The sequence below is a fragment of the Rhinoraja longicauda genome, chromosome 20, assembly GCF_053455715.1.
Source record: "Rhinoraja longicauda isolate Sanriku21f chromosome 20, sRhiLon1.1, whole genome shotgun sequence".
Lineage (NCBI taxonomy): Eukaryota > Metazoa > Chordata > Chondrichthyes > Rajiformes > Arhynchobatidae > Rhinoraja > Rhinoraja longicauda.
The window spans coordinates 20211398-20238199 of NC_135972.1; the positions used below are offsets into that span (position 1 = coordinate 20211398).

General features: G+C 48.1%; 1 protein-coding gene across 1 annotated transcript in view; it reads left to right on the plus strand.

Annotated features, from left to right (window-relative positions):
* mybpc1 (myosin binding protein C1) overlaps nt 1–24914 on the plus strand; it is a 103324-nt gene extending 78410 nt beyond the window's left edge. The window contains exons 26-34 of the mRNA XM_078417469.1: nt 1690–1857; nt 3616–3704; nt 10670–10865; nt 11807–11946; nt 13494–13653; nt 14147–14283; nt 15357–15543; nt 22932–23022; nt 24731–24914. Coding sequence (XP_078273595.1) covers nt 1690–1857; nt 3616–3704; nt 10670–10865; nt 11807–11946; nt 13494–13653; nt 14147–14283; nt 15357–15543; nt 22932–23022; nt 24731–24914 — 1352 coding nt within the window. The remainder of the gene's footprint in view (nt 1–1689; nt 1858–3615; nt 3705–10669; nt 10866–11806; nt 11947–13493; nt 13654–14146; nt 14284–15356; nt 15544–22931; nt 23023–24730) is intronic.
* Nucleotides 24915–26802: the final 1888 nt, after the last annotated feature.

Here is a 26802-nt window from a genome sequence, read left to right on the forward strand (position 1 = left end):
GTCAAGTCAAGTCAAGTCAATTTTATTTGTATAGCACATTTAAAAACAACCCACATTGACCAAATTGCTGTACATCAGTTCAGGTACTAAGAAACGAACATACAATGGCACACAAACATAACAGCACATACGTAAACAGTTCACAGCGCCCCCTCAGAGGGCCTCAAACGCTAGGGAGTAGAAATATGTTTTGAGCCTGGACTTAAAGGAGTCGATGGAGGGGGCAGTTCTGATGGGGAGAGGGATGCTGTTCCACAGTCTCGGAGCTGCAATCGCAAAAGCGGATCACCCCTGAACTTAAGCCTAGACCGCGGGACAGTCAGTAGCCCCTAGTCGGCCGAGTAGCCCCAAGGGACCTGGAGATAGAGTGGTGGGTTAGAAGATTTTTGATATGGGGGGGGGGGGGGGGGCAAGCCCGTTTAGGGCTTTGTATGTGAATAGGAGGAGCTTGAAGTTGATTCTGTACCATACTGGGAGCCAGTGGAGAGAGGCCAGAATCGGGGTGATGTGGTCCCTTTTACGGGTACCCGTCAGGAGTCTCGCTGCGGCGCTTTGGACCAATTGCAGGCTGATCCATGCGGAACGCAAACAGGCCCCTCGGTCCAACCCGTCCTTGCCAACCAATCCTCCCATCTACGCCAATCCCATTTAGTGTAAGAAGAAGGCAGACACAACGTTCCAGAGTAACGCAGAGGTCAGGCAGCATCTCTGGAAAAAAGGAACAGCTGATGTTTCAGGTCAGAACCCTTCTTCAGACCTGGAACGTCACCTATTCCTTTTCTCCTGAGATGCTGCCTGATCCACTGAGTTACTCCATCACTTTGTGTCTGTTATCGGTATAAACCAGAATCTGCAGTTCATTCCTGCCCATTTAGTTTAGTTAAATTTAGAGACACAGCCCACCGAGTCCACTCCAACCAGCAATCACCCTTTCACTAGTTCTATCCCACACACTAGGGAGAATTTACAGAGCCAATTAACCTACAAACCAGCGCGTCACAATTGAACCTGGGCCTCTGGCACTGCAAGGCAGCAACTCGACCACTGCGCCACTGTGCCGCCCACGTTTTGCCCATTTCCCGCTGTCCGAAGTGTCTTGACCCGAAATGTCACCTATCCATGTTCTCCAGAGATACTGCCTGACCCGCTAAGTTACTCCAGCACTTTGTTTCAATTTTTGGTATAAACCAGCATCTGCAGTTCCTATTTATTACATTTTCCCTGTAAACTTTTCCTATCCAAGTTCCTGTCCAAATATCTTATAAATGTTATTGTATCTGCCTCAACTATCTCCTCTGGTAGCTCGTTCCATATGCCATCCACTCTCTGTGTGAAAGAGTTGCCCCTCAGGTTCCTAATAAATCTTTCCCCTCTCACCTTAACCATATGTCTCCCTGATTCTTGATTCCCCTACCCTGGGCATTCACCCTATCAATTCCCCTGGTGATTTGATACACCCCTCATCTTCCAAGCAATCAGTAAACGGTTGTGCCGGGTTGCTCGCCTGCCTCCCACTCCTGCGTCAGTCGACATTTCGTTGATTCCAGCCTCTCGAACGTCGCCGCTTCTCGAGGCAACTCCTGGTGGCTCAGGGTTCCTTCCCGTTGGAAGGTTTTGCAGCGTTAAAGGCAAGTTGTATTCTCTCCGAACGCTCGCGACACTTACCTCCCTTCCTTCCCTTCCGTCCAGAGGACGAGTGGATCTTGGCGAATCCCGAGCTGACGGACATGTCCAAGTACACGATCAACGGCCTGCCGACTGGCGAGAGAATCCACGTGAGAGTGAAGGCTGTGAACATAGCGGGGGAAAGCCTCCCGGTCTGCATAGCCCAGTCCATTCTCGTCAAGGAGGTGGTGGGTGAGTAATCGCTTCTGCCCCAGGGTCGGTCACTCACTGGCGTAGGTTTGGGTTTATTATTGTCACGTGGACCGAGGCACAGTGAAAAGCATGCTATCCAAACAGATATAACAGACATAGACATAACCAAGTCCACCTCAAGTACAATAGGTAGAGCAAATGGGAAGATACAGAGTGCAGAATATAGTTCCCAGCATTGCAGAGCATCAGTTTCACGGACAAAGTCCAATGTCCACAATGGGGTAGTTTAGTGTAGTTTAGATTAGTTTATTGTCACGTGCTAACGTGTTTATTGTTGCGTGCTAACCAGTCAGCGGAAAGACTGTGCATGATCGAGCCGTCCCCAGTGTACAGATAAAGGATAAAGGGTATAACGTTTAGTGCAAGGTAAAGTCCAATTAAAGGCAGTCCAAGGGTCTTCAACAAGGGTCCTGACCCAAATCGTCATTCATCCATGTTCTCCAAAAATGCTGCCTAACTTGTGCTGGGTCACTCCAGCTTTATGTGTCTTTGTGTACTTGTCTGTGTAACAAGTTGGGTATGTGAGAGGCGTATGTGTGTGGATGTTGTTTGGGTGTGTGTTGGGGTCGGTGTGTTTTGGGGGCTGTAGCATGGGGCAATGTGTGTGTGTGTGTGTGTGTGTGTGTGTGTGTGTGTGTGTGTGTGTGTGTGTGTGTGTGTGTGTGTGTGTGTGTGCATGTGGTGAGAGCAGTTGTAAGGTTATTGGTCCATGTGTGTCACTGTTTGTTGTGTGGAAGGGGGTGGGAAGATTTGCATGACTTTATGCATGTGAGAGACTGGATGTATGGATGAGACTGTATGTTAAACAATGGGTGAGTGAGCGGGAGAATGTGTGTGTGTGTGAGACTGTGTATGTGTGACTGTGTATTTGAGTATGTATGTGTGTGAGAGAGAGAGACAGTGTGCGTATGTGAGAGTGTGTTGAGAGAGGGAGACTATGTGAGACTGTGAGAGGGAGAGACTATGTGTTTTGTGACTGTTTGAGCTTGTGTGAGAGACTGTGTATGAGACTCCGTGTACGATATTGTGTGTGTGTGTGAGAGGGGTATGTGTGTGAGAGAGGCTGTGTGTGTGTGAGAGGCTGTGTGTGTGTGTGAGACTCTGTGTGCGTGTGAGAGAGAGAGACTGTGTTTGTGTGTGAGACACTGTGATATTGTGTGCGTGGGAGAGGGGTCTGTGTGTGAGACTGTGTGAGAGAGAGAATGTTTGTGTCTGTGTGAGATCTGTGTGTGTGTGTGAGAGATAAAGACTGTATGTGTGTGTGAGACTGTGTGTGAGAGAGAGACTGTTTGTGTGTGTGTGAGACTCTGTGTGTGTGTGTGTGCGAGAGAGATAAAGACTGTATGTGTGTGAGACTGTGTGAAAGATTGTGTGGGAGAGACTGTGTGAGAGAGAGACTGTGTGTGTGAGAGAGAGACTGTGTGTGAGAGAGACTGTGTGTGAGACATAAAGATTGTTTGTGTGTGTGAGAGATTGTGTGCGAGAGACTGACTGTGTGTGTGAGAGAGAGACTGTGTGTGTGTGTGAAAGATTGTGTGTGAGAGAGACTGAGACTTTGTGAAAGAGACTGTGTGTGTGAGAGAGATTGTGTGTGTGTGAAAGATTGTGTGTGAGAGACTGAGACTGTGTGAAAGAGACTGTGTGTGAGTGGGTGAGACTGAGACTGTGTGAAAGAGACTGTGGGTGTTACATGATTTCACTCACTAATGGCCCTTCCTCCACCACCGTCTCTTTCAGAGCCTCCCAAGATCCGTCTTCCCCGGCAGCTGAAGCAGACATACATTCGCAAAGTTGGGGAGTCGCTGAATCTTTTGATCCCCTTCCAGGTACAGAGAGCGTTACGGAGTGAGGGCCTGTGTTGTTCGGTCATTCACCCTGGCTGCTGGGAAGGGTACGGGCTGGGTCGTGGCTGGGGGTTACAGCCCCACACTTGCTTTGTGAGTAGGTCAGCTCGCAGCACCCCAGAGTTTAGTTTAGTTTGGTTTAATATTGTCACGTGTACCGAGGTACAGTGAAAAGCTTTTTTTGTGGCGTGCTATCCAGTCAGCGGAAAGACTATCCATTGGTTACAATTGAGCCATTCACAGTGTACAGATACACGATAAAGGGAACAATGTTTAGTGCAAGTCCAGTAAAGTCCGATTAAAGATAGTCCGAGGGTCTTCAATGAGGTAGATGGTAAGTCATTGGTGAGAGTGTAGCGACCATAGAGAATGGTCCGGGTCGTCGAACCCTCAGATTGGCCAGCAAGGTCACGTGTGAGCGCGACCGTAGGGATTGGTCCAGAGAGCAACATCGCTGATTGGCCAGCGTTGTCATGTGCGCTTTTGGCGCCCGAAATGTTAGTTCGGCGAAGTCTTCGAAGAAGACAGTAAGTTTTTGATGGTTGTCCTTTACCTTGTTGTTTAACTTTGTATTCGAATATTGCGGCTGCAATAAACTTCTTCTACAACCAACAAGTTTTCGGACTCGCCATATTGGTGACCCCAACGTGATCTGGACGATCACCGACTATGCAGGAACACGACGCCTCGTTGTTGAATGCCGCGCCTGGCACACCGGAGTTAAGCGCGGTAAGCGTTCACCTTCCGTTGTTTTGGACACATTCACCGCAATCTTGGTTTGTCCACACCGAAGCCCAATTTCATATAAAGAACATATCGGCCGACTCGACGAAGTATTACTATCTCGTCAGCGCTCTATCACCGGAGACGACCACACGCGTGATGCGGTTCATCGTTAATCCGCCTGCGGAAAGCAAGTACGAGGCAATGAAGAAATTGTTACTGCGAACCTTCGGGTTTAATAGGCATGATTGCGCTGAAAGACTTCTGCACCTACCGGACCTCGGAGATCGACGGCCATCCGTTCTCATGGCCGAGATGATGATGCTAGCCGGTGAGCATACGGATTGCCTCATGTTCGAACAGGCATTCCGAGAGAAGCTTCCTGAGGATGTCCGACTGCTGCTCACGGATTGTTCTTTTAAGGACCCCGAAGCATATGCAGCGAAAGCGGACGCGCTCATAGCGGCTAAAAACAAGGCAAACGGTTCGATCAACAAGGTTTCGACATCAGTGACCACGCCACAGCGACATCAAGATGGCGCCGCGTCTCCCGCCAGTTCTCCAAAAGCCCGCCAAAAAGATCCGCACAAGCGCGGCTGGTGCTATTATCACCTACGATGGGGTAGAGAATCCCGCAACTGCCGCTCACCTTGTACCTTCGCGGGAAATGCCTCGGCCGATCGTACATAGGGGCAGTTGCGATTGGCCAGAACCGACGCCTCTACGTCCACGATCGATTCACGGACACAGAATTTTTGGTAGACACGGGAGCCATCGTCAGTATAGTGCCGCCGACCGACCTCGAAACCAGAACGGGTAAGACAGGTCCCACCCTCATCGCGGTTAATGGCAGCCCCATTCGCACTTTCGGTATACGGAAGATGTCCCTTGTGTTAGGCCTCCGCACGTACGAATGGCCATTCATCATAGCAGACGTCAGACAAGCGATCCTAGGCGCAGATTTTCTCTGGGCTTTTTCACTGGTCCCTGATGTCCGCGGTAACGACCTCCGACCCTCCGCCAGCGAGGAGCCCGTCGCTCCGACAATCGCCTCCCCGCCCAGCCCTACTGTCCAGGCCGTCGTCGCGGCCCCTGACTCGTATGCTGAGATCCTGGCGGAGTTTCCAGAGCTGCTCATCCAACGTTTTGACACGCCTTCGGCCAAGCACGGCGTGGTCCATCACATCCGCACCGAGGGCCCTCCCGTTTTCGCTCGGGCCAGGAGACTACCGCAAGACAAACTGGTGGTGGCACGGGCGGAATTTAGGAAGATGGAGGAAATGGGCATTGTCCGTCAGTCCGACAGCCCGTGGGCCTCGCCGTTGCATATGGTCTCCAAGGCATCTGGGGGGTGGAGACCATGTGGCGATTATCGGCGTCTCAATGCTGTCACCACGGCTGATCGCTACCCCATACCGCACCTACAGGACTTTTCGTCTGGGCTGGAAGGAGCGGTGGTGTTCTCCAAAATCGATTTGGTGCGAGGATACCACCAGATTCCGGTGCGGCCGGAGGACATACAGAAAACTGCCACGATTACTCCGTTCAGGTTGTTTGAATGGTTGCGTATACCTTTCGGTTTAAAGAACGCGGCACAGGCTTTCCAACGACTGATGGACCGTGTGGGTCGGGGTTTACCCTTTTTGTTTATTTATTTAGACGACATCCTGGTCGCCAGCCCCTCAGTGCAGGAACACCAGGTCCACTTGCGGACTGTGTTCCAGCGGCTCCAAGACCACGGGCTCATTATCCAACCCTCCAAGTGTCAATTCGGCCTCCCTTCTCTTGATTTTTTAGGGCACAGAATTACCCCTGCCGGCGCCTCCCCTTTGCCCGAGAAGGTGGAGGCTATCCGGGCATTTCCCAGGCCCACCACAGTAAAAGGACTACAGGAGTTCGTAGGTATGGTTAACTTCTACCATAGGTTCGTTCCGGCAGCTGCGCGGGTCATGCGCCCGCTCTTCCAGTGCCTTGCGGGAAAACCGGTAGAGTTGATATGGTCCCCGGCCGCAGAGTCGGCTTTTACAGCAGCTAAGGCAGCATTAGCAGACGCCACCATGTTGGTCCACCCGAGCCCCTCCGCCCCCACGGCCCTGACGGTTGACGCCTCTGACGTGGCGGTGGGCGGGGTCTTGGAGCAGCAGGTCGGTGGCCGTTGGCAGCCCTTGGCGTTTTTCAGCCGGCAACTAAATTCGGCTGAGCTGAAGTATAGCGCATTTGACCGAGAGCTTCTGGCCCTCTATTTAGCTGTTTGTCATTTCCGGTATTTCCTTGAGGGCCGCCCATTAACATTTGCATTTTTCAAATTGTCTGACCCATGGTCGGCCCGCCAGCAGCGGCACCTAACTGCTATCTCCGAATTTACCACCGATGTCCGTCATGTCGCGGGTAAGCTTAATGCCGTTGCTGACGCCCTGCCTAGACCTGCTTTTTCCCCTATTTCGGCGGTGGACTGCGAGGTGGATCCCCAGGAGCTTGCGGAGGCACAGCTTCTAGCGGATACCGCCTCGGCATACCAGTCCACCACTTCGGGATTGAAGTTGGCTCAGGTAGCCTGCGGGTCGGAAGGCACAAAAGTCTGGTGTGATGTTTCCCTTCCCCGTCCCAGGCCGGTAGTACCGCCCTCCCTTCAGCGCCGGGTTTTTGATGCCATTCATGGGCTGGCGCACCCGTCCATCCGCTCCACCTCTGCTTTAGTAGCAGCTCGGTTTGTCTGGCATGGCCTACGGAAACAGGTAACGGGTTGGGCGCGTTCCTGCGTTCCCTGTCAGACCGCTAAAGTCCAGCGCCATGTCCAGCCTCCCGTACAGGGGTTCGAGGTCCCAGCAGTTCGTTTTTTCCACATCCACGTGGATTTGGTCGGGCCTTTGCCTTCCTCCCGGGGCTACACCCACCTCCTCACGGTGGTGGATCGGTTCACTGGTGGCCAGAGGCTTTCCCATTGTCTGATATCTCGGCAGCCTCTTGTGCCAGGACTTTGGCCCTCCATTGGGTAGCTCGTTTCGGGGTCCCGGCAGTTATCACCACTGACAGGGGGCCGCAGTTCACTTCGTCCCTCTGGGCCGCGCTCGCAGAACTGTACGGTTCCAAGTTACAACCCACTACTGCATACCACCCCCAGGCAAATGGACTTGTAGAAAGGTTCCACCGTCAACTTAAGGCGTCCCTCAGTGCAAGGCTTGAAGGCCCGGACTGGGTAGACCAACTCCCCTGGGTTCTTCTGGGCATCCGGACTGCTCCTAAGCAATATCTCGGTGCGTCGTCCGCGGAGCTAGTATATGGCTCGACACTTCGAGTACCCGGAGATTTGTTTCCGGAACCCTCAGACCAGCTGCCTCCAGTCCCATCAGTCTTAGCATCTCTCCGGGCACGGGTGGGTTCCCTGGCTCCAGTTCCGACTTCACGTCATGGGTGTCCCATGGTACATGAACCGCCTTCCCTGAAGGACTGTGAGTTTGTGTTTCTGCGAAAAGATTCCCATCGTGCCCCGTTGCAGAGGGTCTATCAAGGGCCGTTCCGGGCTGTACGTAAGTCAAGTCAAGTCAATTTATTTGTATAGCACATTTAAAAACAACCCACGTTGACCAAAGTGCTGCACATCTGACTAGGAAAAAAAAAGAAACATACAGTGGCAGGCAGCCAAACACAACGGCGCGGCCATCTTGAACAAAATGTTAATTCAATCACCCACAGTCCAACAACAAAAGCATTAAATAAGCATCAAAATTACACCCCCAAAAAAACCCCCCCAAAAACACAGTCCAACAATAAAAGCACTAAACAGGCACCCAAATTACCCAACCCCAAAAACCCCCAAAAACACAGTCCAACAATAAAAGCATTAAATAGGCATTCACGTAAGGGAACGGCTACCTTCACCTTAGACATGTGCGGCAGGAGTGAGCTCGTCTCGGTGTCCCGGCTCAAACCTGCACACTTGGATCCGGATCAACCAGTCCTGGTCGGCCAAACCCCTAGGAGAGGCCGACCTCCGTCAGTTCCGCTCAGTCCAGGACCCCCCGTTCCGGCAGTTCCTCCAGGACCCCCCGTTCCGGCAGTTCCTCCAAGTCCGGAATCCCCTGCTCCTGTGGTTCAGGCTGCCCCTCTCCTTACTCGTTATGGTCGCGAAATCCGGCTCCCTGCTAGGTTCCGTACCTCGGGTTCTGGGGGGGGGTCATGTAGCGACCATAGAGAATGGTCCGGGTCGTCGAACCCTCAGATTGGCCAGCAAGGTCACGTGTGAGCGCGACCGTAGGGATTAGTCCAGAGAGCGACATCGCTGATTGGCCAGCATTGTCATGTGCGCTTTTGGCGCCCGAAATGTTAGTTCGGCGAAGTCTTCGAAGAAGACAGTAAGTTTTTGATGGTTGTCCTTTACCTTGTTGTTTAACTTTGTATTCGAATATTGCGGCTGCAATAAACTTCTTCTACAACCAACAAGTTTTCGGACTCGCCATAAGAGGATGGTTCAGTTGCCTGATAACAGTTGGGAAGAAACTGTCCCTGAAACTGGAGTTTCAGATGTCCTGAGCTGTGGCACCATCTGCAAGGGGCGACTTGAGGGGGTGATAGAGCACTCTTCCCTTGCCAAGATGAAGGCAAACAAACACCATCCAGGACAAAGCAGTCCACTTTATCAGCACCCCACACACCACCCTGAACATTCATCACCTCAGTTACTCACCCAGGCTGCTTCACCACCGCCTCACAAACACGCTTGGTTAGCTTACAACCCAACCGCATGAGTTCTCCAACTTTAGGTAACTAACCCACAAACGTCCCTGCGTCCCTGCTTCCTCCTTCCCCCATCTCTTCCCTGTGCCCCACCTGGATGCGCAGCACTTTCACCCTTCCCCCTTCCCCCGTCACCTTCCACTGGTATTCCTTCCTCTGGTTTCACATTTTGCGCCTCTTCTCTCCATATCTCCTTATCTCACACGTTTGGTCTTTTCATCTCAAGCCTTTGCCCAACCATCTGCCAATCCCCCCACCATACCTGTACCCACCTATCATAATATATAATAAAACAGACTTGTAGATACCGGTTGTGTGGGAACTCTCCAGAGATGCTTCCTGACCTGCTGAGTTACTCCAGCATTTTGTGATACTGTAGATGCTGGTTTATCACTTGCCAGGCTTTGTCCCACCCTCACCTCCCTTCCAGCTTTCTCCACCCCTACTATAATCAGCCTGAAGAAGGCTTCGGACCAGAAACGTGACGTATCCATGGTCTCCAGAGATGCTGCCTGACCCATTGGTAAAGAGGATGAAAAAATCCAGCAATATATTTACTTTTTTGGTAAGCCGGCATCTATAGTTCCTTGTGTCTGCATACTAAACCTGCCCACCGAATTGGACGCCAACAGAAAGTCCACAGGAACATTATCACTGCGGGTTCCCTTCCAAGTGGCACACCATCCTGACTTGGAATTACATCACCACTCCATGATAAACCAGGAGCCCGCGCCGCACGGCTGGCAGAGGGGTGAAAGGTGAAGAGGGCAGTGGGAATTAGCACAGAGGCCGTAGAACATAGAATGACCTTAACTTGGATGGTAGGGTGCAGGGACTGGCCAGTGTATGTCATAGGATCAACACTCAGATATAAGTAAGGCCACAATCTGCATCTTGAAGTGGCCATGTCAGAGTTAGGCCATAAGTCAGCACAGTGGCACAGCGGTAGAGTTGCTACCTTACAGCACCTGGTTTTGATCCTGACTACGGGTGCCGTCTGTGCAGAGTTTGCACGTTCTTCCTGTGACTGCATATGTTTTCTCTGGGTGCTCCGGTTTCCTCCCACATTCTAAAGACGTGCGGGTTTGTAGATAATTGGCTTCTGTAAATTGTCCATAATGTGTTGGATAGAACAAGTGTATGGGTGGTCGCTGGTCGGTGTGGACTGTGGGCTGAAGGCCCTGTATCCACGCTGTGTTGCGAAGCTAAATGCTGTTCTTGAACTAAATCAGGCTCTTGAACACTGCACAATACTAACCTCAGCAACTGTGATCCTCACTTGACCACCTTTGATTGCACTACGGACTTTGGTTTCTGCACGAGTATTATGGATATTGATTTATACAATTTAAAAAAATTATAATATGTTATTTGCATGTTATCGCATTTATGGGTCTGTTAAGCTGCTGCAAGTAAGAATTTCAATTTCCATTGTTGGTACATGTGACAATGAAACACTCTTGACTTGACTCTTGACTCTTTATTCCCAGGGCAAACCCAGGCCAAAGGTCGCCTGGACAAAAGATGGCGGGCCTTTGGATCAAAACACCATCAGCATTCGCAACACGGAATCGGACACCGTGATTTTCGTCCGCAAAACCGAGAGGTATCATTCCGGCAATTATGAGCTCACGGTACAGGTGGAAAAGCTTGAGGACAAGGCCACCATTGTCATTCAGATAGTAGGTGCGTAAATCAGTGTCTTTCCATTCCATGCCCACCCCAACCTCCCATTTGTTTGGTCGAAAACTGGAGACAATCAGTCGAAGGAGCATGATTCTACTTTAGTTTATTATTGTCACGTGTACCAAGGTGCCGTGAAAAGCTTTATTTGTTGCGTGCTATCCAGTAAGCAGAAAGCAAAAACATGATACCAATCAAGCCGTCCGCAGTGTACAGATATAGGATAAAGGGTATAATGATTAGTGCACAATAAAGTCCAGCAAAGTCCGATTAAAAATAGTTTGAAGGTCTCCAATGGGGTAGATGGGAGGTCAGGACCCCTCTCCAGTTGGTGAGAAGCCAGTTCATTTTCCTGATAACAGCTGGGAAGAAACTGTCCCCGAATCTGGAGGTATGTATTTTCAAACATCTGTATCTCTTGCCTGATGGGAGAGGGGAGAAAGTGGCGTGACCGGGGTGAGACTGGTCCTTGAGTATGCTGGCAGCCTTGCCAAGGCAGCATGAAGTGTAGATGGAGACAATGGAAGGGAGGTTGGTTCGCGTGATGGTCTGGGCTATGTCCACAGCTCTCTGCAATTTCCTGCAGTCTTGGATGGAGTGTTTGGAACCCTGAAATATTCATTTTGATTTAATGTTCCCAAATTTATATTTTTTTTTATTTCAATTTTGTGGATCACATCCTCTCTGTGGAAAGCAGCAGTTATTGCCCATTCCTACGGTCAACGCTGCCCCATCAGTTATCCATTGATACCAATCCCATTGGCCGGCACTTGGTCTGCAGCCTTCTCTGTCCTGGCCATTCAAGAGGCCTCCTGCTTAAATGCAGGTCTGTGCTTCCACCACCCCTTGGCCATCAGGCAGATGCTTGGTGATGGGACGCGTTAACGAGGGTCGGGGTCCCTGAACAAGGGAGGGGAAATCTAATCGACTGATTGCCTCCACAGAGAAACCGGGTGCCCCGTTCACTGTTCAGATCGTTGACCTGTGGGACACCAATATTGAGTTGGCATGGACGCCCCCCAAAGACAATGGGAACGCGGCCATCACGGGCTACACGATTCAAAAAGCCGACAAAAAGACCATGGTAAGTCTGGGTGGTCAGAGTGGTCTGAGAGCTCCATGGATGTTCACAGTTGCCGAGTTTAGTGCGGTGCAGCGTTCAAGAGCCCTGGTGGTTGCTGGAAAGAAGCTGTTCTTGAACCTGGAGGTCATGGTCCTCAGGCTCCTTTTAGTTTAATGTAAAAAGGGAACTGCAGATGCTGGTTTGAACCGAAGATAGACACAAAAAGCTGGAGTAACTCAGCGGGACTGCAGCATCTCTGGAGAGAAGGAATGGGTGACGTTTCGGGTGGAGACCCTTCTTTAGACTGGTTATGGATAAGGGAAACGAGAGATATAGACGGTGATGTGGAGAGATAAAGAACAATGAATGAAAGATATGCAAAAAAGTAACGATGATAAAGGAAACAGGTCATTGTTAGCTGTTTGTTAGGTGACAACGAGAAGCTAGTTCGACTTGGGTTGGGGAGGGATAGAGAGTGAGGGAATGCCGGGGCTACCTGAAGTGAGAGAAATCAATATTCATACCACTGGGCTACAAGCTTCCCAAGCGAAATATGAGAAGCTGTTCCTCCAATTTGCGTTTAGCCTCACTCTGACAATGGAGACCGAGGACAGAAAGGTCTGTGTCGGAATGGGAAGGAGAATTAAAGTGTCCAGCAACCGGGAGATGAGAATCCACATATTGAGCAGCGGCTACAGTAGATGAGGTTGGAGGAGGTGCAAGTGAACCTCTGCCTAACCTGAAAGGACTGTCGGGGTCCCTGGACAGAGTCGAGGGAGGAGATATAGCGACAGGTGTTGCATCTTCTGCGGTTGCAGGGGACGGTAACTGGGGAGGAGGTGGTTTGGGCGGGAAGGGATAAGTTAACCAGGGAGTTGCGGAGGGAACGGTCTCTGCAGAAGGCGGAAAGGGATGGAGATGGGAAATTGTGACTAGTGGAGGTGGCGGACCACATCACCGTCTATATCTCTCATTTCCCTTATCCCTAACCAGTCTGAAGAAGGGTCTCGACCCAAAACTTCTCTCCAGAGATGCTGCCTGTCCCTCTGAGTTACTCCAGCTTTTTGTGTCGAACCTTTTAGTTTAGATTTAGTTTAGAGACGCAGCATGGAAAAGGGCCCTTTGGCGAGACCCAGGTTCGATCCTGACTAAGGCTGCTGTCTGTATGGAGTTTGTACGTTCTCCCTGTGACTGCGTGTGTTTTTTCAGGGTGCTCCGGTTTCCTCCCACACTCCAAAGACGTGCTGATTTGTAGATTAATTGGCTTTGGTGAAAAAAGTGTAAATTATTCCTAGTGTGCAGGATAGTGCTAGTGTACGGGGTGATTGTTGGTCGGCGTGGACTCGGTGGGCCGAAGGGCCTGTTTCTACACTGTATCTCAAGTCCAAAGTCATCACAATCAGTCTGAAGAAGGGTCCTGACCTGAAACATAACCTATCCGTGTTCTCTAGAGATGCTGCCTGACCCACTGAGTTACTCCAGCACTTTGTGTGTTTTTTTTGTAAACCAGCATCTGCAGTTCCTTGTGCCTACCCACTGACGCGGTGAATGTTTCTCTCCCTCTGTAGGACTGGTACACGGTTGTTGAACACTACCACAGAACCAACTGCTTCATCTCCGACCTCATCGTGGGGAACGAGTATTACTTCAGAGTCTTTGCGGAGAACATGTGTGGACTGAGCGATGAGGCGACCAGAACAAAGAACAGCGCCTTGATTCAGAAGCAGGGTCGGTTCACGTTCCCTCTCGAATTCATTGATGAAGAGTTCCTCTGGGCATGAAGATTTCCCCTTCATTTCCGACGTTAGACTTTTGACTTAGACTTGGACTCCAAGATCCCTCTCTACATCAATGCTGTTAAGGGTCCTACAATTATTTGAATATCTCCCCTAACTTTTGACCTCCCAAAGCACAACCCCTCACACTTGCTCAGTTTAAACTCCACCTGCCCTTTCTCTGCCCATATCTGTAACTGACCTCCATCCCCCTATCTACTTTGACAACCTTCTTCACATCCGTGACCCCAACAATTTTGCAAACTTACTAACCAATCTACCTACATTTAAGTCATTTATGTATATCACAGAACCTCCCAGCAATGAGGTTCCCGTTTACCCGCATTTGACCCATACCCCTCCAAATCTTTTCATGTACCTGTCCAATGTCTCCCAAATGTTGCTCGATGTGGGCGGAATGTTCTAATGCTTGTCATCTCTTGTAGGTCTGTCGCTAAAGTCTCCCAAGTACAATGACTTTGACTTCCAAGAGACGCCAAAGTTCACCCATCCTCTTATCAACACGATCGCGGTTTCTGGATATAACGCGACCTTGAACTGCAGCGTGAGAGGCAACCCCAAGGTATTGGCCCGACATCCGAATAAGGTTTTTGATAATAGACACAAAGTGCTGGAGTTACTCAGTGGGTCAGGCAGCACCTCTGAAGAAACGGAACAGGTGACGTTTTGGGTGGAGACTTCTTCAGACCCGAAACATCACTTTTCTCCAGAGAAACCACCTGACCTGCTGAGTTACTCCAACATTTTGTGTCTATCTTTGGCGTAAATCAGCATGTGCAATTCCTTCCTACATAGAGTCTTTGACTAACCTAGTGAACCTAGGTTCACTAGGTGAATTCCCGGAATGGCGGGACAGTCGTATGTTGAAAGACTGGAGCGACTAGGCTTGTATACACTGGAATTTAGAAGGATGAGAGAAGATCTTATCGAAACGTATAAGATTATTAAGGGGTTGGAAACGTTAGAGGCAGGAAACATGTTCCCAATGCTGGGGGAGTCCAAAACCAGAGGCCACAGTTTAAGAATAAGGGGTAAGGCATTTAGAACGGAGATGAGGAAAAACCTTTTCAGTCATCGAAGGCATCCCCAATGAAGACCCGTTTCCATTTACTCCATTGACACTTCACACTGCTTCGGCAAGGCCAGCAGCATAATTAACGACAGGTCTCAACCCGGTTGCTCCCCCTTCTCCCCTCTCCCATCAGGCAAGAGGTACAGGTGTGAAAACATGTATCTCCAGATTCATGGACAGTTTCTTCCCAAAAGTTATCAGACAACTGAGCCATCCTTTCACCAAATACCGAGCGGTCCTGACCTTCCATCTACCTTGTTGGAGACCCTTGGACTGTCTTTAATATACTTTACTGGACTTTATCTTGCACTAAATGTTATTCCCTTTAGCCTGAGTCTGTACACTGTGGATGACTTGATTGTAATCATGTATCGTCTTTCCGCTGACTGGATAGCATGCAACAAAAAAACTACACATGCGGACAGCACCCGAGGTTGGTTTCGAACCCGGGTCTCTAGCGCTGTGAGACAGCAACTATACTGCTGCGCCAAGGTCAACCGATGCTCCCACCTCCTCCACAGCTGGGCTTTGACTTTGCGTTGGTTTTTTCCCTCCTTTTTTAGCCCAAGATAATCTGGATGAAGAACCGGATGTTGATCGAGAACAACCCTCGATACCGGATGTTCGCTAACCAGGGTGTCTGTACCTTGGAGATCCGTAAGCCCAGTCCCTACGATGGCGGCCTGTACACTTGTAAAGCCATCAACCCTCTGGGCGAGGACGAAGTGGAGTGTAAAATGGAGGTCAAAGGTGAGCTCACTGGCACAGTGACGTTTGCTGGTTTCTTTGTCATAGAGCACAGAAACAAGCCCCTTAGACCCAACAGTTTCAGTCAGACCCGAAACGTCACCCATCTTTTTCTCCAGAGATGCTGCCTGACACGCTGAGTTTCTTCGGCAATTTGTGTCCATCCTTAGACCCAACTCATCCATGCTGACCAAGGTGTCCCATCTGCATTAGACCCATTTGCCCACATTTAGCTCATATTCCTCTCAACCTTTGCTCTCCCTATACCTCTCCAAATGTTTTGTCCTGCCCTTCCTCCTCTCCAACTTTATTCCCATTCCCTCCCATCACAATCAGTTTGGAGAAAGGTTCGAACCCAAAATGTCACCTATCATGTTCTCACCGGATGCTACCTGACCCGCTGAGTTACTCCAGCACTTTGAGCATTTTTTTGTAAACCAGCATCTCCAGTTCCTTGTTTATCCATATACATCTTTTAAATGTTATTGTACCTACCTTAACTACCTCCTCTGGCAGCACATTTCACACCCTCTGAGGGAAAAACTTCATATTAAATCTTTCCCCTCTCTCCTTAAAACAATGTCCTCTTGTCTTGAATCCCTTACCTTGGGTAAAAGTTTGTGCATTTACCCTACCTATATTCCTCTCATGATCTTATTCCACTCATCAGCTTAAATCTATGTCCTCTGGTTCTTGATTCCCCTTCTCTGGGTAAATGACACTGCACATTCACCCTCTATATTTCCCTCATGATTTTATACACCTCGATAAGATCACCCTTCATCCTCATGCACTCCAAGGAATAAAGTCCGAGTCATATCAACCTCTACTCATAGCTCAGGCCCTCGAGTCCTGTTGGGATATCGCTTTAGAATGTAAAACTCCACTCTAGAGACCAGGCACACCTTTTCTGATCACATTTGGGTCTCTAGCCTTTGGTGTCTCTCCCCATCATCCAGTCCACTGGGTATTAAGCCCCTTCCCTTTTCTATTTTGTTCGATATCTTAACATTGTTCTCAGAGTCGTCGAGGGCTGTTCACAGCACAAAAACTGGCCCTTCGGCCGAACTAATCCATCCGATCGAGTGGCTTGCCTAAGCTAGTCCCATTGGCCTGCATTGGGCTCATATGCCTCTAAACCCATCCTATCCACAAACCAGTCTATTACATGGTGTCATTATACCTGCCTTCATTAGTTCAGAAGTCATAGGAGCAGAATTGGGCTATTCGGCCCATCGAGTCTACTCCGCCATTCAATCATGGCTTATCCATCTTTCCCTCTCAGCCTCGTTCCCCTGCCTTCTCCCCATAACCTTTGACGCCCTTACTAATCAAGTGCCTCTACCACTTCCTCTACCATCACCCTCTGAATGGAAAATATTCCATCTCAGGTCCCCTTTAAATCTTTTCCCCTCTTACGTTAAACCTAAACCCTCTAGTTTTAGACTCTTCTACAGACCCCAAAAGACTGTGACCACCAAATCTTATCAGTTCTGGATGAGATAGAAGATAAAATGAAGTTTAGGTGATGAAAGCCCATGTAAGATGATACTTCCTCTTCCCACCATCACCGCCCCTCCACTGTTGGGTGTTAGGTTTTCACCCTGTGATCTGACCTGTGTTCCTTGGTGTGATGTGTGTGTGTGTTTTTTTATTTGAAAAATGGTAAACCGATGCCTTATAAACTGTTAGCGAAGTTCTTGGTTGGTCATCGCATGGATCCCCACACAAGTTGGACGTCTGCATTGTTCCACCCTGCTGCATGCATGCACTGGACCGCATGCGGGGCAGTGCACCATTGGACTTGAATATATCACTGTGTTGTTGAATCCGTCAGCACTCAGAGTTACATGAAGATGTGCTCAAGAGGAATGAGAAGTGACATTGCAATGAATTCTCCTTATGGTTTCCAGTGTCTGATCTGCTTCCCTGATAAACTGATTGCTAATGAACTTTAACAAGTGTGCGTGCGTGCGTGCGTGTGTGTGTCTGCATGCGCTCTAAACCATTTGGAACGTTTATCAGGGCTAAAGTTCCACAGAACATAAGAACAGTCCAGCAATAGAGCAAGCCCTTCTCCCCACAATGTCTGCACTATCAAGGCCAACTCTTTTCTGCCTGTACAAAATCCATATCCCACCATTCCCTGAATATCCATGTGCCAATACAAAAGACAATGCAGGAAGGATGTGGAGGATTTTGAAAATGATACAGAGGAGATTTACCGGAATGATGCCTGGATTAAGGGGTATTAGTTACAGTTTAGTTTATTTCATTGTCACGTGTACCGAGGTACAGTAAAAAGCTTTTGTTGTGTGCTGACCAGTCAGCGGAAAGACTCTACATGATTACAATCGTGCCATCCACAGTGTAGAGGTAGAGGATAAAAGGAACAACGTTTAGTGCAAGACAAAGTCCAGTAAAGTCTGATTAAAGATAGGGAGAGGTTGAACAGACTTGGACTGTCTTCTCTGGAATGCCAGAGTTTGGGGGGAGACCTGATGGAAGTATACACAAATATGAGCATTATAGATAGGGTGGACTGTCTGAACTTTTTTCCCAGGATGGAAAGATCAAATACTAGAGGGCATAGCTTTACGGTGAGAGGGGCAAAGTTTAAAGAAGATGTATGTGGCAAGTTTTTTTTACACAGTAGGTTAGTGAGTGCCTGGAGCATACTGCCATTCAAGCATACTCCCTTAAATGCATTCAAGAGAGAGCTAGATAGAGCTCTTAAGGATAGCGGAGTCAGGGGGTATGGGGAGAAAGCAGGAACAGGGTACTGATTGAGAATGATCAGCCATGATCACATTGAATGGTGGTGCTGGTTCAAAGGGCCGAATAGCCTAGTCCTGCACCTATTGTCTATTGTCTATTGCTAGGGGTGGTAGCGGAGGGAAATATGATCATGGCATTTAAGAGACCTTTGGATAGGCACGTGGGTATGGATCATGTGCAGGCAGATAAGGGTTGATCTTGACATCTAGTTCGGCACAGACGTTGTGGGCCGAAGTGTCTTTTCCTGTGCTTTACAGTTTCATGTTCTATGAAAGGCTAGCACGGGGTGGAAACACTCACAGACTGCCAGTTCACACCATCTGGTTTTATGCCATAATGTTTGAACCTGTTTATAGGTGGTATCCGTTCAGAAAATCAGCCCTTTGCTTATAGATTTGGCACTTCAACAGTGAACCTGCAGCCTTCCAAATGTTTAGAACTATACCAATAAACATTAACTGGCTCTTTCACAAATGTCCACACTTCATTTGATCGTGATTGCATGCATTAAGCTAGGAACTCTGTTTAAATCCCTAATATCTCACCTTGGTGCATTGCTTCTTCCACCTTCTTGCTTCTGCATGCAGTTTGCATTAGTTGATTTTGACACCAGGCCAACTATGCTCTGGCTACCAGTGGAACAACTTGCTGTTGCCTGTGTGTCTGACATTACTCTGCTGAAGTTTTACCGTGTGTCTCTTTCTCTCCTTAGTTACGCAGTAAGGATTTGTGATTTGTAAATGTTCATCCAGGTAAGCTTTCATATGAACTAAAGCATATGAAGCTTATGTTATCAACTCATTTGCGTTTCCAGGGATGATTTTCCTCTCGTTTGCACAGAGCAGGGTACAAAGTGCTAAAGCGTCATGGAGACTGTTAATCAAATTCCCACCTTAGCTACTTCTGTCCTTTCAAAATCATGTATCTCCTGCCCCAGAAAATTGACATTTTATTGCTCTTTAATCCAAATACTCATCTGTCTAGTCTAGAACTCCAATCCAATTGGCAATTATGCACAAAAGTTGGGATGGCAACTTCTAAGATGGGAAGAATTCAGCAAGTGATAAGGCTAATAGAAGGCAAAACAGTGGCACAGCTGGTAGAGCCACTGCCTCACAGCTCCAGAAACCCAGGCTCAATCCCATCTGTGTTGCATTTTCACATTCTCCCTGTGACTGCATGGGTTTCCCCTGGATGCTTGGTTTTTTCACACATCCCAAAGAAGTGCGGGTTTTTAGGTTAATTGGCCTCTGTAGGCAATGGATGAGAAAGTGGGAGAACATAGACCTTGTGAATGGGTGATCAGTGGTCTGCGTGGACCCAGTGGGCTGATTCCATGCAGTATCTCTAAACCAAACTATATCTGTGATCATTTAACCATTATATAAAGCTCAACTTACAATCCTTCTGACTCACCTCTACCCCATTGCGGACATTGGACTTTGTCCATGGAACTGATATGCTGCAATGCTGATAACTATATTCTGCACTCTTCCCCTATATGCTATTGTACCTGAATTTCACTTGATTGTAGTTATCTACAGTATATCTGATCTGAATGGCTAACATGCACAACAAAGCTTTTGACGATAACTCAATACATGTGACAATAATAAAGCTGAAACTAAAGATCAAGTGGCATCCCAAGGTACCCTGGGTGGTTTTGCATAGCAAATTTCACGCCAATTCATGCCTCCTGTGTGCCCCTGTAATGAATGACACAGGGACCAAGGTCGGTGTGCACACTGGAAACAGACACATCCATCCCTCTACCCTGTGTGTACACCCCAGTCTCCAGCCTTTGTTGGCACAGTTAGCGCTTGAACCCTTGCATTTGAGAGGAGAATTGGTCCCCCAGTGTTATATTATTGTGTGTGGCCTACCCTTCATCATCACAGTAAGGTATTTGCTGGTGGAACGAGATGAAGTGGTAATATCATCATGTGCATTTTAACATTTATTTGAAACTAATGGCAATCTCTAGCACTTTTAACTACTTCCAATCGAAACACCATGGAAACTATACGGAACCTGTCGGTGCAGATGACAAGTGGTGGATTTGGAGGTTTGTCTGGTTTGGGTAAGCTGGTGAACTTTTTGATTAAAGTTGTTCAAAACTCATTATTTTGGAATTAGTTGAAAAAAGAAGAGGAATTGTTTGTTATATTTGTTTAAGCTTCCTTTGTTCACCAATATTTGTTATAGATTTTGTATATTCAACACCTTTGTTCTTGATTTGAACATGTAACCTGAGTTTTAATTGGAAAGCAGGACCATCGGAGTGGAGTCAAGAGTGTTTATTGTCATGTGCCATATTTGGGCGGCACAATGGCACAGCGGTAGAGTTGCTGCCTCACAGAGCCAGAGACCCTGGTTCGATCCTGACTATAGGTGCTGTATATTCAGAGTTGGTACGCTCTCCCTGTGACCGCGTGGGTTTTCTCCGGGTGCTCCGGTTTTCTCCCGCACTGCAACGATGTGCGGGTTTGTAGGTCAATTGACTTCTGTATATTGTAAATTGTCCCCAGTGTGTAGGATAGAGTACGGGATGATCACCGGTTGGTGCGGACTCGGTAAGCCAAAGGGCCCGTTTCCATGCTGTGTCTCTAAAGTCTAAAATAAAGTCTAAATGTCCAGAAACGGAAAATGAAATTCTTAGTTGCAGTTTAGTTGGAATTGCTGAGAGGTCCCCAACTCAAGGTGGACCTTTCACAGAGTAGGAGGGGTTGGCCCTACAGCCATGTATCTTCTGTCTGTTCCAATGTTCAATGTCTGTTCCTTAATCCCAGAAGGAAATTATCCAGTCAGTATCATTGTTTATTATAATCAAATTGATGCTGCTTTTCCAACATTGGAACATTAAGCCTACTTCAGACTCTGATTAAAAGTCGGATATATAAATGCATATTCTCTCCAGCCTGACACGCTATGCTACTCCAGCACGCTGTGTCTTCTTTTGTAAACCAGCATCTGCAGTTCCTTGTTTCTATATTTCGCAGATCCACTGCAAATTCTCTGAGAAGATCTCCTCCTCTCTCCCAGAAGGGTCCAGACCAGAAAGGTCATCTGTGCATGTTCTGCTAAGATGCTGCCTGACCCGCTGAGTTACTACAGCACTTTGTGTCTTCTTCTTCATTATCTTCTTTCCTTGGTTCTGGCCCCATCACACAGACCAGCTCACTGATGTCGTTATTATTAGAGAGGCATAGTCATCCAGCACGGAAACAGGCCTGTTGGCCCAACTCGTCCATGCTGACAAGATGCCCCATTTAATGGAGTCCCACTTGTCTGCATTTGGCCCATCTCCCTCTAAACCTTTCGTATCCATCTAGCAGTCCAAATGACTTTTAAATGCTGTTATCGTAGAGAACCAAGAGTGTTTGTCACATGTCCTAAAACGGAACTATGACATTTTTATTGTACAACAGATAGTTTTAATTATGAATATCACTGAGTCTGTAAGGTTATGGTAAAGACTAGAGGGAAAAAATGATAAACAAAAAATGAAGATGTTATTCAAATTCAACTGCAAGCCATTTTGCTGTAAAGTTTGTTTCAAAAAATTAGAAACTATTTTAAAATTCAAGTGAGTTTAATTGTCATGTGCATCGGCAATGGAACAATGAAATTCCTAGTCGCTGCATCTTTACAACACAAAATTCATACAATATTCATAATACCATAACTTAATAATTAATAATACTAGGTGACCATCGTAGTGCAAAGCCAAAGTCCATAGTGCAATCAAAGACACAGTCCATAGAGGATCACAGCTGATGAGGCTAGTGTTGCGCAGTGTTCAAGACCCTGATGGTAGTTGGGAAGAAGCTGTTCTTAAACCTGGTGGTCACAGTTTTCAGACTCCTGTACCTACCCGATGGTAGCAGTGAGATGAGAGCGTGGCCAGGGTGGTATGGGTCTTTGATGATATTGACTGCCTCGTTGAGGCAGTGCCTCCTATAAATCTCTTTGAGAGTGGGGAGGTCATTACCAGTGATGGACCAGGCAGTGTTCACCACTCTCTGTAGTCTCCTTTGTTCCCAGTCATTCGACTTACTGAAGCAGATGGAGATGCCAGCATTGTATCAAATGGACAGTTGGTCAATGAAACCCCTTTAAGTCTGGAGTCAGAGTGGGTGTGGGAGGTAAATAAAAGATAGACAGGTTTTCAACAATTGCTCCTATTGCCAATAAATAACTACAGCTTAAAGTACTGCAATCTGGACAAATATTCCCAAATATAAAGCAATTGAATTCATTAGGGGAACTAGATAAAACTAACACCAATATTTAGCAAGTTAATTTCAAACTGCAATGCCTCCTGTAGATCCTCTCCAGGGTGGGCAGATCAGTACTTGTGTTGGACCGGCCAATCTTAATATTTGAGATTTGAAATGTTTAAATTTGACATTTCAAATATCTTCCAAATATTTTCAGCTGAAGTGATGGGGATATTGGTAACCGAAAGGCTTTAAACTTTTTTGCAAAATGGTGTTGGTGGACGACTGATTTCTCCTGCACCATCTGATCTTGGTGTACAATGTTTGATTAAACCTGGTCCTTAGGACACCAGGTCTTTTTGGGAAGCTGAACTCTTGTTTGTTACCTTGCAGGTGGCTTCCAGTTCCATGAGCTGATGCTTCAGGGAATGCCGCTCGGTATCATCCGCTTATACGTCGGCTCAGAGAATGTTTTAACCCCGCAGTGAGGTGTCCAGGCAACTCTTTCTCTCTCTCTCTCTTCTCGGATCCAAAAGTGATTGTGGTTTATTGTTAAAGTTTGACTGTCCTTTCAATGTCCACAAACTTGCAATGGTTTGGCTTTGAGCTGCCAATCCGCATCTTGTACACTGACCCCTGGTCTTGGAGATGTTTTAATATATAAATGGATAAGTGTAACAAGGTGGCTTGTTTTTCAGAAGGGGGAGTGGGGAAAAGGAATTACGTTTGTTTCCAGACATCTAGAATAGAGATTAAGTCTTGCATGCTGAATTATAGTGCAAGTATTGAAAGATTGAGTAATGTTGTTATGAACTTACAGCCTATTAGTAGATTCTTCATTCAAAGGCGATAAAAACTTTGTCGATCAATAATTATGGTGTGCCTAATCAATGTCTAAACACTAATAGGCTGCCTCTGTTAAATGTGTTTGAAGATTTCTTTGATAGTCAATCCATGGTATGAATGTCCTGTGTTAAGAAGGCTCCTGCTGTGCACAGATCCCACTGAAACCCTCTGCTCTTAAACTGATGGTCACATTCACTTGCTCTACCTGCATTCACAAACTACTTGTCCACCAAAGGTAGACAAAAAATGCTGGAGTAACTTAGCAGGTCAGACAGCATCTCTGGAGAAAAGGAATAGGCAACGTTTCAGGTTGAAACCCTTCTTCAGACTGAGAGTCAGGGAAGAGAGAAAATAGACTCTGGAATGTTCTCCCAATCCCATGCCAATGGAGACACTCTATTTACGCACATTGTGTAAATCCCTAACAATTTTAAACATCTCTCTCAAATCTTCTGTGATTTTGAGTTTCCCTCTCCCCTGACTCTCAGTCTGAAGAAGGGATTCGACCCGAAATGTCACCTATTCATTTTCTCCATGGGGATATGAGGAGAAAGCTGGAATGGGCACTGATTTTGGATGATCAGCCATGATCATATTGAATGGTGGTGTTGGCTTGAATGGCCTACTCCTGCACGTATTTTCTATGTTTCTATGTTTTTCCAGAGATGCTGCCTGACCCACTGAATTACTCCAGCATTTTGTGTCTGTTTTTAGTGTAAAATCAGCATCTGCAGTTCCTTCCTGCACACTACTTGTTCACCATGTTCTGCAGACTCTGAAATGTACCCCCAACTCCAAGCCAAAGGCAACACTCTCTCATTACTCCCATTGTGTAAATCCCTCTCAATGTTAAACATCTTTCTCAAATCTTCTGATAGACCTCTGATGATGCTGATAGGTTGATGAGTACCATTGTAAAGTGCTGTAACATCTTTATTGCATAAATCTGGCTTTGAAAGTGGTAAATAAATGCCTTAAATTACCTTTTCGTGCTTTTTTTTCCCTGTGTTGATTATTGATGCCACACTGATTCTTTTCAAAGGTTTAATGGTGTTTTATTGTTACATCTACCGAGACACAACAAAATTCATTTTTTGCATACAGTTCAGTAAAATTTTTAATGTTTTTCAACGTAGAAGTATCAACACATTAAAAACTACAGTAGATGTAGTTGCTTCAGGTCAAAGGCTGCCTGGATGGAGCAACACCCCCCCAGAGAATTCAGGGTCTTGGATCCCTTCATTTATCCCATGGGTGCTCCCTGCCAGAACAGTGGCGTTCTAGGAATTCCCAATCGGAAAACTAGAATCCACTAAATCATTCTCTCACCGACAAAATACCTACAGCGGCAGTGACAGCACGGAGAAGGTGGAACGTCGAGATGGTTTGAGAACATCACACTGCTCCACTGAACAGAGGCATCATCTGATGGTCCAACACGTCCACCAAGACTATGATCAAAAGACCATCATCACAAGTCCATCGCCCATCATGTTCTCAAAAGTTAATAATTTACAGGAGCTGAATTAGGGCATTCGGCCCATCACGACTACACCGCAATTCAATCATGTCTGATCTATCTTTCCCTCTCAACCCTATTCCCCTGCCTTCTCCCCATAACCCCTGACACCCTTACTAATCAAGAATCTATTCATCTCTGCCTTAAAAATATCCCTTGACTTGGCCTCCACCATCACAAGGTGTGACTATCCAGATTTTGCAAAAGGATTTTGAGAAAAGTTTATTCATTCTGAATTAGGATCCTGACCTGAAACATCACCTATTCCTTTTCTCCAGAGATGCTGCCTGACCCGCAGAGATACTCCAGCACTTTGTGTCTATCCACAGTTCCATGGGTCTATCACACGGTGACGCCCCTAAGATAAACACAAAATGTTGGAGTAACTCAGCGGGACAGGCAGCATCTCTGGATAGAAGGAATGGGTGACGTTTTGGGGCGAGACACTTTTTCAGACTGAGAGTCAGGGGAGAGGGAGACAGAGATAAGGAAGTGTAAGGTGTGAAAACTAGACATCAAAGGGGATGTGGTTCAAGGAAAATGTGGAATAAATCATTGTTAGCTAGAAGAAGGTGACAACAAAGCAAACAGAAATAGCATTTAATCAGGGGGACAGTCAGTCTGGTCAGAGAATGAGGAAGGGGAGGGATGGTGAGAGGAGAGCAAGGGTTACTTGAAATTAGAAAAATCAGTTTTCATACCACTGGGTTGCAAACTGCCTTAGCAAAATATGAGGTGCTGTTCCTCCAATTTGCGCTCGGCCTTACTCTGACAGTGGAGGAAGCCCAGAACAGAAAGGTCAGTGTGGGAATGGGAGGGGGAGTTAAAATGTTTGGCAACCAACAAATCAGATAGTTTTAGGCAGACTGAACGGAGGTGTTCAGCAAAACAATGGCCGAGCCTGCCTTGGTCTCGCCAATTATGAGTCCAAACCTGGAACTGCGGATACAGTAAATGAGGTTGGAGGAGGTGCAAGTGAACTTCTGCCTCACCTGAAAAGACTGTCGGGGTCCTTGCACGGAGTCGAGGGGGGAGGTGTAGGGGCAGGTGTTGCATCTCCTGTGTTTGCAGGGGAAAGTACCTCGGGAGGGGGTGCTTTGGATGGGGACAGGTTAACCAGGGAATTGCGGAGGGAACGGTCTGTCTCTGCGGAAGGCAGAAAGGGGTGGAGATGGGAAGATGTGGCTCGTGGTGGGATCCCGTTGGAGATGGTGAAAATATGTTGGATGCGACGGCTGATGGGGTGAAAGGTGAAGACTAGGGGGACTCAAAAGTCCCTGGTGAGACTGGGGGGAGGGGGAGCAAGGGCGGAGCTGTGGGGTATCGAGGTGACCTGTGTGAGAGCCTCATCTATGATGGGAGAGAAACGAACACAGGTCTTGCCTTCTCTGTCCCCCCCCCCCATTGACCCTGCCCCACCTCGCCCCCTCTCATCCCTCCCCTCCCCCATCCCTCCCCCTCCCCCATCCCTCCCCCTCCCCCACCCCTCTCTCTCCCTCCCCCACCCCTTTCTCCCCCTCCCACCCCTTGCCTCCCCATCCCTCCTCCCTTCCTCCTCCCCTCCTCCTCCTCCTCCTCCTCTCCTCCTCCTCTCCCGGAATCAGATCCCGCCCGCCCCCACGAAAAGGCCCCGCCCCCGCCAATGGCCCCGCCCCTCCACAGACCACGCCCAGGTGGTCCCGCCCCGGCCAATGGCCCCGCCCCGCCCCCATTAATGGCCCCGCCCGCCACGAATGGCCCGCCCCGCCCCCGCTAATGGCCCCGCCCCCGCTGATAGCCCCGCCCCCGCTGATGGCCCCGCCCCCGCTAATGCCCCCGCCCCCGCTAATGCCCCCGCCCCCGCTAATGGCCCCGCCCCTCCTCAGACCACGCCCCCATTGCTCCGCTCCGTGGCCCCGC